Source organism: Chaetodon trifascialis, chromosome 5 (genome assembly GCF_039877785.1).
Source record: "Chaetodon trifascialis isolate fChaTrf1 chromosome 5, fChaTrf1.hap1, whole genome shotgun sequence".
Classification (NCBI taxonomy): domain Eukaryota; kingdom Metazoa; phylum Chordata; class Actinopteri; order Chaetodontiformes; family Chaetodontidae; genus Chaetodon; species Chaetodon trifascialis.
The window spans coordinates 8,369,649-8,380,580 of NC_092060.1; the positions used below are offsets into that span (position 1 = coordinate 8,369,649).

At 40.6% G+C, this 10,932-nt stretch overlaps 1 protein-coding gene and 2 non-coding genes across 3 annotated transcripts; 2 read left to right on the forward strand and 1 right to left on the reverse strand.

Annotated features, from left to right (window-relative positions):
* The first annotated feature begins 3,647 nt into the window (after positions 1-3,647).
* trnal-cag (transfer RNA leucine (anticodon CAG)) lies at positions 3,648-3,730 on the forward strand. The gene has a single exon. It is a non-coding gene; the product is annotated as a tRNA-Leu (tRNA).
* Positions 3,731-4,225: 495 nt separating this feature from the next.
* trnal-cag (transfer RNA leucine (anticodon CAG)) lies at positions 4,226-4,308 on the reverse strand. Its single transcript has one exon. It is a non-coding gene; the product is annotated as a tRNA-Leu (tRNA).
* Positions 4,309-6,865: 2,557 nt separating this feature from the next.
* On the forward strand, positions 6,866-9,910 carry fgl1 (fibrinogen-like 1). The gene is made up of 7 exons (XM_070962904.1): positions 6,866-6,931; positions 7,337-7,505; positions 7,642-7,801; positions 8,038-8,135; positions 9,101-9,189; positions 9,414-9,601; positions 9,712-9,910. The coding sequence occupies exons 1-7, from the start codon at positions 6,866-6,868 to the stop codon at positions 9,908-9,910; spliced, it is 969 nt and encodes a 322-aa protein (XP_070819005.1).
* The last annotated feature ends 1,022 nt before the right edge of the window (positions 9,911-10,932 follow it).

A 10,932-nucleotide genomic window follows, 5' to 3' on the forward strand; every position in this document is an offset into this window, starting at 1 on the left:
CAAAGAGAACTGTACATACGAACCATATGACCAAACATCGACACGGAGATCGAGGAATAATCCGGCAACGAGGAGGAGAAGGTCCATGTCTTTTATACTCTCCCTGATGAAGGGAGAGTGAATGCAGGTGAGTCGCCGTGGGAGGAGCTGGCAGCAGGTGAGGGGCTGCCTAGCCACGACTCCAGGGGCAGACAGACAGACACACACACACAGGGAAAAAAGGGAGAGGAGACACACTGGGAGAGACAGGAAGGCAGGATCATAACACAGAGAGAGACAGACACATGGAAAAAACGGAAGTGATGATCGTTGTCCGCTATTACCCACGTCATTTCATTCCAAATACAAATGTTATCATTGTAATGCTTAACGTTATCTACAAAGATGGAGTACATCATTGCTTTGAGGAGGAGGAGGAGGAGGAGGAGGAGGCCGAGGATTTACCATCTAAGGACCTCATATTTAGACATGAGTGACGTCAGTCTCCTCCTGGGAGAAGTTTTTGGCGTCGGACACTTTCCTGCGTGGGCTCAGTCATCCTCGAAACTCGCCATGCGCCTCGCCAGCGGCGCTTTTAAAGGTGAGGCGAGGAGCTGGTGTGATTGGTGAAGATTTGACTCAGCTGTGTCAAACCCACTCCACGCCGTCTCTCCTCCATCTTTCCGATTTGTGCCGCTGGGTGGGACTGAGATGAGAAGGCGGCACAGTGCACGAAAACACCAAAGTCTGCGCCGCCACACCCCACTGGCGAAGGAGAATTGGATTTTCCTTCCATTTCGGTCGTGCGCTCACGTCACCAACACCTCACAGTCAGGTTTCCACAGTGTCTGGCTTTTCAATGCGATCAATAATTAGCAACAGCCGCAATTCAATGCAACTATCTGAGTCAACATATACAGTCAGACCTAAATTTATATATTTTGATCAGTATCTCATCTGACCACATCGCAAGCGCGTTCGGCACGAGTAATGGTCACTCACCCTGACTGAATGTACACAGGTGAAACAGGGATGTCTCATGATCTGTGACTCATATTGCCTGGTGACAAACGTGTATGCCACTTTCCCCGGGTCGGCACATGACTCGTTCATCCTGGCGAATTCTAGCATCCCTACAGTCTTTCAGGGGGATACCCCTCTGGATAGGTGGCTGCTAGGTGATAACGGCTATCCACTGAAAACGTGGTTGATGACGCCATATATCACACCTTCAACAAGCGTGGTTTTAATGGTGTTTTCAGCAGTATGCTCGGTCAGGGGTCTCAAAATGCGTTTTAGATGTCTGGACCGGACAGGTGGTTCATTAACATACAGCCCTCAGAGTGTCGCTGCATTCTTTGTGGCATGTTGCGTTTTACACAACATGGCTGTACGACGTGGATGTCACTATGAACTCACGGAGGACACATTAAGGGACTTAAGACGGAGAGATGCCGAACTGCATGCGCCGTGTCAACTGGAAGAGCAGCAGAGCGCACAGGAGAGGAGGGAGCGCTTCGCCGTCCAACTTTGTCATTAAGTGAGTTTTTGCGGTTACATCAGTTCAAAAAAACATCTGGCGTTTGTCATGTCTGTGAATGCAGCATTAAGGAGCTATTTCAGGTTTATGTGTGCTCCCCTGTGTTCACAATGTTTTTCAATTTTTTTTCATATTTTTGGACTCAGTTCCCTAAAGAGCATATATGCTGTATCCAAAAACAATAGTGAAATATGAAAATTGTTCTCTCGTAAAATCCAAATGAATGGTAACAAAGTCAGGATGGCTGACTGGTTGGAGTTTTTCTGTCTTTGTCTGTGGTGAAGATTATGTTGTTTTATGTGTGTGTTTGAGTGTGTGTGTGTGTGTGTGTGTGTGTGTGTGTGTGTGTGTGTGTGTGTGTGTGTGTGTGTGTGTGTGTTTGAGTGTGTGTGTGTGTGTGTGTGTGTGTGTGTGTTTGAGTGTGTGTTTGAGTGTGTGTGTGTGCGTGTGTGTGTGTGTGTGTGTGTGTGTGTGTGTGTGTGTGGTGGAAGAAGTACTCAGAACCTTTGCTTTAGTCAAAGTAAAAATAGCATGGTCAAAAATACTCAGTTACAAGTGAAAGTCCTGAATTCGAAGTGTTACTTCAGCCAAAGTACAGAAGTATTATCAGCAAAATGTACTTCAAAGTGTAGTCCCACATTAAATCATATAATGGTAGTAACCAATAGTAACCAGTAACAGTAAGTGTACTATATATATATAATAATATTAGTGCTGTCAGGCGATTAAAAAAATTAATCTAATTAATCGCATTTTAATCTCATATCTGCTAAAGGTCCCCAAATAAAGAATTTGAATTCTAGGACATTACAAAATTGTAGTGCATGACTAATCAATTGAATACACCAAGAAGAGAAGATTTGATATCCACATTTTTATTGGTGAAGTGTGCTTCATAAATGAAATTCAGATGACGCTATCTGAAACGCCTCTTTTAGGCCCTCGTCTTCCACAATTGAAATCGGCCTGCAATCAGCAGCAACCCACTTTGCGATTGAGTTTGTCAGTTTTTCTGTCGTGGCTTTGCGGAGTGAGCTCACGGTAGCACTATCGGCACTAGCAGCAACTACATGTTTAGCGTTTAAATGATAATTCAGGCTGGAGCTGCTACGGTGATAGGAAAATTCTTTTTTACACAAGGTACAAATCACTGCGTTCTTGTTAATAGTCCCGTCTTTGTTCTTTTTATAAATAAACTTGCCGTTCAAAGGTCCAAGTAGGCTTGTCTCGCTCTCCGGTGTCGCATCCATGTCTGTTGTCACCCTGCTTTTGACTAGTGGCGCAGGTAGGATGCGACCTCACTGCAGCCTACGGGTCACTCAAAGGGCCAAATTTAAAATGCTTGCGCATTGACTTGCCACTCATGATTAATTGCGTTAATTTTCAAAGCGCGTTAATTTGCAGCGTAATTAATTAATCTAATTAACGCGTTAAACTGACAGCCCTAAATAATATATAATGTAGTGAAGTAAAAAATACAATATTTCTCATAGACAAATAGAAGAAAAAGTAGCATTGAATAGAAATACACAAGTCAAGTCAATCCTCAAGTTTTCAGTATAACATTGATAAGGTGCCTGAATACTACTACTACTGCTACTACTACTACTACTACTACTACTACTACTACTACCACTACCAATCCCAGGTGGCAACACTGTGCGATGACACACCAGTACTGTACAACATACACTGTGCTCTCAATCTGGGGCCAGATACAAAGCAGGCATAGCTCTCTAATGCTGACACACAACCTTTTCAGTCGAGAAATTCTTGCAATATGATGCAGTGATGACTCCTGCCAGAATCTGCTTGAAATTAACTTACATGCATGGCACCTTATCCCCCATCACCCACGTATAGCCGAAAAACCATGTGAATGCCAGCTATATGAGTTGGTTGTCCTCTGAACATGAACTTCTAATCGCTACAGGTATTAAGTATAATTATTTAGTTATTTATTTTAGTCAGATTCACTGTTTTAAGGTGCTGGGAAGATGAACGTCTGTATGGTGTCAGTTATGTTTCATGATTTTATGCAGCATATCCAATTGAAACACTTGAAAAATGAGCAGATATCACATCAAATATGCCCATGACAAAATCGTGGAACTGTGAGACTACGAAAGTTAGGATGGCTGAGCGGTCTAAGGCGCTGCGTTCAGGTCGCAGTCTCCCCTGGAGGCGTGGGTTTGAATCCCACTTCCGACATGCGCCATTTTGGTGGATCAAAACCTGTCGTGGTAATTCATGTCTTTACCTGACATGAAGTGATAAACCACAAATAAACCACACATAATCCACACATAACCACAAAACTGCGTGAAAGGCATGTACCTCATCTGTCTGCTTTGGTTGGCATGTTTACACAAATTTGTACTAAGAAAATCCGCTAGAGGGCAGTAGTGACCAGTGTGCAAGTGGAACTTTTTTCACTGTTCGGCCTGCTTAGTGAATCTTCAGCTGAATACATACATTTTATAGGGTTTGATGACTTTATTGTGTTAAGAGGTAGAAACTAAACATTCTAATTCTTAAAAACAAGGCTTCTTATATTTGCACTGTACACAGGCAGAATGCCCACAGATGTGTCTGTCACATAGTGTTGTGGTCATATATGGAGTAAGGTAACTTGATGATGGGTATATTCTGACAGGAGTCATCACAGAACCATGTCACTAGTGTTTCTCCAGTGAAAAGGTTGCATGTCAGAAGTGGGATTCGAACCCACGCCTCCAGGGGAGACTGCGACCTGAACGCAGCGCCTTAGACCGCTCGGCCATCCTGACTGATGTAATTTTAACCAGTATTCCTTGTCAGATTCGTTTATTTATTTATCATTTATATTTATTATTTATTTATTTATTTATTTGGGATACACAATACACAGGGAAATATATGTATTACTCAAATGCTCAATGCATAGACATTTATAGACTGTACTAATATGCACTGCTTGTTAATAGATCAGTTCCATAAAAGTGAATAATATCCAACCAAAAGAACAATAAGGTGTGGTAAAGGAAGTGCTAACTGGTTCCAAGTGTGGCAGCTGAGGTCTGCACAGAGGAGTTGATCAATACAGTAGCAAGCAACTAAAAAGGCTGTGATGAGATGAAGATGTATAAAATGATCTCTGTGAGTTTAACAGATAAGATGGATTGTAAAATATTTCTTAGATGACAAAACATAATTGAAAAGCTTTGTGGTGTGCTGCACAAAACCTAAATTACTATCAAAGTATGGAGTTTTTTTCTTTTACAGATATTTCTCATCTTGAAAGAAGAACAGAAGAGACAGACCACTTGAGTTGAAACAAGAACCAGTATCTTTGTACTCAAATGCCAAAAATATTTTTCATTTAAAAATAATCTTGCAATTTCTTACAAAGATGTCCAGTAGAGCTACATGAGAGATCTCTGAACATCCAATGACACCTGGGCACTTGAGGATCATCACATAGCCTCCTACTGGATTATAGTGTTAGAGGAAATGAAAACTGAACTGTGGTCATCTTTCTGTGCTTTGAAGGAAACCATCTGCTGCATTTCACAAGAGGCAGTATGAGTCATTGAGGAGGTTCAGGAGTTCCTGCTGCTGTGCTTATTACAAGGACTTATAGTATGACAGTAACAACCTACAAGAACCACACTCTGATATACACAAAAGTGAAAAATTAAAGGAAAAACCAACATAAACTGTCTTAGGAAGTAACTAAGTGAAGCTTTATTAAAACACGCAATTACAAAGTGCTTCACACACGCAAAAATATAGAAATTAATAGACATATAAGGTCAAATTTATTGCAATATAGAACAGCACAATGAGAGACAGAGCAGACAAACAAAACAAACCAAAACACAGAGTGGAGATCAATAAAAAGGCTTAAAAATGCCTGTTTGGTAGCTGCTTGAAACAGTCCAAAGATTCAGCAAATGTGATAGATGGGAGAGGATGATTCCAGAGGGCTGGGGCTAAAACAGCAAAGGCATGATCACCTTTTGTTTTCGCAGTTGAAGCAGGGGATGGAGAAAAGGTGGAGATTAGAGGATCGGAGTGGTCCAGAAGTGGAACACAGAATGAGGAGATCAGAAATATAAGTTGGGGCAGAATCTTGAAGGTAATCAACAGGATCTTGCAGTTTATTCTGAATTTTACAGGAAGCCAGTGGAGGGAAGCAAGAACAGGAGTATCGTGGGACCATCGGCTAGTTCTAGTTAACAGTCTGACAGCTGCAATCTGAACTAACTGAACAAGCTTATTAAGATGGTCAAAAGTCACATATTGATCAGAGATGATACCAAGATTCTTGGTGTTAGATTTGTTATTAGAGTGAAATAGACCAATAAACTGATCAGCCGTAAAGGATCAGTTATGAGGACCAGTTCAAAGAATTCATGTTTTGCCAGGGTTTAGGTGGAGGAGACATTCCCAACAATGAACCGTAAGCTAAGCTAACAGGCTACTTGCAGTAGCTTCGTACAGACATGAGAATGGTATCAATCTAATCATCTAACAGTGGCTAAAAAAGACAATAAGATTCCTTCCCAAAATGTTCACCTGCTATGAGTGTAGCTTCACTGTCTGAACCGTGTCAATGTGTTGTGGCTATTAAAACCTTCTCTCCTTTTCTCAGGCAGACCCCATATCTCACATCATATCATTTGAAATCACCCACAGCCACATTATTTAGTCACACTCCTTTGTGATCCTTTGAAACAAAATGCCTCTCTCCACTCGCCCTTGCCCTTCAGGGGCACTTAGCTGCTCACAACATTGATTGGAAATGGCAGAATACTGCTCATGACACTCTCAGAGAATATTAGCTGGATAAGTGGCCATGACAGAATGGGAAAATCAAAGAGGTGGTGAGTGGAGAACAAGAGAGATATGAGAGGAAAAGAAGGCGAAACAGATGGCAGATCACAGGCAGAAGAAGAGAGATTTGGGGATGTTGAGCAACACTTTATGATGCTCTGCTGGCATCATTTCCTCTGATCAAATGCATGTTTATAGAGGAATATGTTTACAGTTTTTCATACCTTATGTTAATAAATCAATGCCATGCCTGGATTCTTTATTCTTATTTATTCTATTCTATTACATAAGACTTAAAAAGATATTTTTGCATCTGTCTGACACTCCCTGCATATTTTACGTATTTTATGACTGTGGAGAATCAGGTATTCTGCCAGCTTTCTCTGGATCCAGGGGTGGGGAACATTTCAAATACCTAACATGCTCTCTTCGTAAACCAAACAGATTCAACTAAATCCTGAGAAGTACAAGTTTCCTCCTTTCCCGACTACTGACCTTTTAATTTTGTGTTAACGAAACATGAAGAAGATGGATGGCCAGCTGTTGCTGCTCACAGGACTGATGGCCATCACAGCTTGTTCTAAATCTCTCTGTGTAAGTACTATCGGCCAGACTGCTTTGCTGCTTCACACTGAATTCAGAAATATTTCACTTCTAAGCCACAGATCTTCATTATCTGTTATGAAGATAAAACTAGGCTTGGCTACGTTTTCCAGTTTTTATACTCATACATACAACAGTGATTGAACCTGGTCTATATTCAAATTTTTTAATATTTACATTTAGGACCCACTTCTCCTTGGGAAATGTTCCAGTCATTCACAGATTATATATCAGTGATTTGATCAAAAGAAACATAAATAAGTAGAACAAATACTGTAATTTTCCACAGACTGTTTGTCTTTAATGCTTATGTTTAAATCTATATTTTTTTTTCTCAGAGTTAGGGAATGAATGTAAGTGATAATCCTCACAAATATAGTATCCAAATATGTGTAGGCGTCAGACAGGTGCCGTGAGGAGGTGGGTCATCTGCGGGAGCGGGAGAAGCTCCTGAAAGACCAGCTTCAGAAACAAGAACTCCTGCTACACAGATTACAACTGCTGAACCAACCTGGCAACAAGGACCAAGTAGTATCTGACCAGAACCAGGACACCCAGTACACAGGTCAGGGCCACAGCCTCAGGACTGGAGAACAATGCTTGAAAACTAAGCTTAAAATGTCTTGTTCCAGGTCTCATATAGCAGAAACAGGAATCAGATAATGTAGAACATTCAGAGTGTGTATTTGTGTGTGTGTCAGACTGCTCCCAGCTCTACAGCTCTGGCTCCAAATCCAGCGGTTTCTACAAAATCAAACCCCACGGCAGCCCCTCTCCAGTCAGAGTCTACTGTGACATGAGTGATGGAGGTGGTTGGATCATCATTCAGAGACGGATCAATGGAATGGAGAACTTTAACAGGTGTGTCAGTGACAGATACCAGTGCAAAGTGATGAAATCATATCAAAAGCAACACATCTATCTATCTATCTATCTATCTATCTATCTATCTATCTATCTATCTATCTATCTATCTATCTATCTATCTATCTATCTGTCTATCTGTCTATCTATCTATCTATCTATCTATCTATCTATCTATCTATCTATCTATCTATCTATCTATCTATCTATCTATCTATCTATCTATCTATCAGGTCGTGGGCAGAGTATAAGGATGGTTTTGGAGACATGGATGCAGAATTAGGAGAGTTTTGGCTCGGAAATGACAACCTGCATTACATCACCGCACAAGGTCAATACTGCTTCTAAAAACCATTTACTACATTTTGTCATTTAGGAGGCACTAATCAAATGGCTGTGTGTAATGTAAAGTGTTGTGCTCAGAGTGACAGACAGAGGTAATTATCACCCAACTCTGCAGTTTTCAGCTCTACATAAGCATTTCAGCATGTTTTAGCTCATTGTTTTTTTTTGTTTTCCAGCCCTTAATGCTTCACTCTCAGTGCTATCGTCACCCTCATTTCCAGCAACAGGAAGTTGTTTCAGCAATAAACAGCTGTTGAAGGAGAACTTGTTCTTCTTCCGTCTGGCCGGTGATACAGGTTCCCCAGGGTTTGAAGCAATAGGTTTAAATTTTCTTTTAATCCAAGTGCAATAAATGTTCTTAATTTGCACTCAGTCTTGATGGATTCAAATTGTCTGCACTGTCTACAAGCACTCCATATGGGACTCAACTATTAGTATTGTTTTTATTCCTTTATAGATTTATTTTTCTATGGACAGCTTGATCTTATCTATTTTATGCATGGTTGTCGTGGTTGTGATTGTTGTTGGCATTGTTTTGATTGCCTTGACTGTCCCTTGTATGTTGAACTGCACTGCAAACCAAATTTCCCCTTGAGGGACAATAAAGATCTGAACTGAACTGAACTGAACTGAACCCCTGCTCACCACCAAACAGCAGACAAAGTTAGCGACTAGCTGGTGAACATGGTACAGCACGAGTAAGAGGAGACCAAAATCAGAACTCAGACAGTGAGAAGTGAATGTTAGACTTATTATTCATAATGTGGCCAGAAACATGACTCAAAATCAATGTTGCTCCAGGTCTGTATAATGTGTTAATAGTCAACTGTTTGTGAACATGTTCAGCCGTATTGCTTACAACTTCTTCTGTCACCCCCAACTGCCAAAAAACAAGCAAACAACACTTATTCTTCTCTTGCTGATAGGATATGGTTGTTTTGTTTGTTCCAGGGAACTATTCTCTGAGGATTAACCTGGAAGACTTTGATGGTAATCAGCGCTATGCAGAGTACAAGAACTTCAAAGTGGACGATGAAAAGGTGTTGATCCTAACTGATCCTAACTAACCACTCATTTCATTTTACACTTGATATCAAACACACACCAATTTTTAGTAATGCTGAGGAAATTGACCTGAAGTCCTGTGTATATATCATCACTACTTGTGGATCTAATTTAGTCTAATTTTAGTGGGAGTTAACGGCTAATACTATTTCCTGCAATCATGCAGATTGACCAGCTCTCCCCACATTTCTCTCTGCAGGATCACTACCAGCTTACCTTTGGGACCTACGTAGGCACAGCTGGAGATGCTCTCTCTGGAAATTATCAGGCTGGTGTGTCAGAGTGGGCAAGTCACCAGGGTATCAAATTCAGCACCTACGACCAGGATAATGATAACTACAATGGAAACTGCGCCCAGGAAGACAAAGGAGGCTGGTGGTTCAACAAGTATGGCCTTTTGTGATAAGAAGATGCACATAGATGCAAACATGGAGCAAGATGCTCACATTCATAACAATAAACAAATCATTCAAATTTTCAATTCTATTCATCTCCAGGTGTCACTCAGCCTATCTCAACGGCATGTACTACCCCAATGGGTACTACAGTGCATTGACAGATGATGGTATAGTTTGGTACACTTGGAGAGGTTGGTGGTACTCCCTGAAGACCAGCATCATGAAGCTCCGGCCCACTGACTTCAAAATTGACCCTTTTGATGACCCCAATGCTGTTCACCACACACTTCTTTCCTAGATCAGATATTGTGACCATGGGCAGATATCCAGTGTTCTTGGACTGATTATTTTGGGAAGAAATGGCTTGGCAAACATTTATTAAGTGGTGTCAAGTTATAATTCCAATTTAAAAACACAAACATAAATCTAATCTTGTAATCTTCTCAGATCCCATGTGGACTAGCAAGCACTAAGCAGAGAAAATATAGCCAGGATGACTGAAAGTTTCAATCACTTAAGTGGTTGAGGTGGTCTTAAAGAAATCTGTACACTTTCACAGCATAGTGAAATCCTTAAAGACTTTAGGAGCTTATATAGAATCACGCTTGTAAAGGGACTTGTGAAACTTACTGCCTATTATAGAGACATGAATGTTGCAAGGGGAAGTCGCCTGTTCACCCAGCTGTCTGGTTTGGTTGAGAAAAGGGAAATCTGATATCACTGAGTTTGCAGGCACAGACAGGAACATTGGACTGAAGGCACTGAAAGGAACCATTATCATGTCACGGAAAACTGGCCGTAACAAGATCTGGACCTTATATATAATAAAAGCAGCAGCTGGATTTCTCAAATTTAATGAAGATAAACATAAATTGGAGTTATTTGTTAGGATGTTACAAGTGACTTGAAATTTACAGAAAAATACTGATATAAAGGATGTCCTTGAGGGTTTTGGTCTACTCTGTATTCAGTCTCACAAATTCTCTTGTGAACGTACCTGCAGCTCAATCTTTACATTATAATCACAATTCATGAAATAAAACAAGGAAAAAATGTCCTTTGTCTTTTGCATTATTTCATATTGTTGCATGGCCACATGTGAGACCTGACAAACTGTAGGTATCACACAGTAAGAATAATTATACCTTAACCATAACCTGTAACACACTTTATATATCACTATTGTCATTATTGAAAGTTCATATAGACCAGATATAATGATCGAATACTTTAGCCACAGAGTCTGAAATATAGTGATTGCTTTTAAAAATATTCTTTTTTATTTCCACCCCATGTCGCCTCTGTACCATAATATAGACC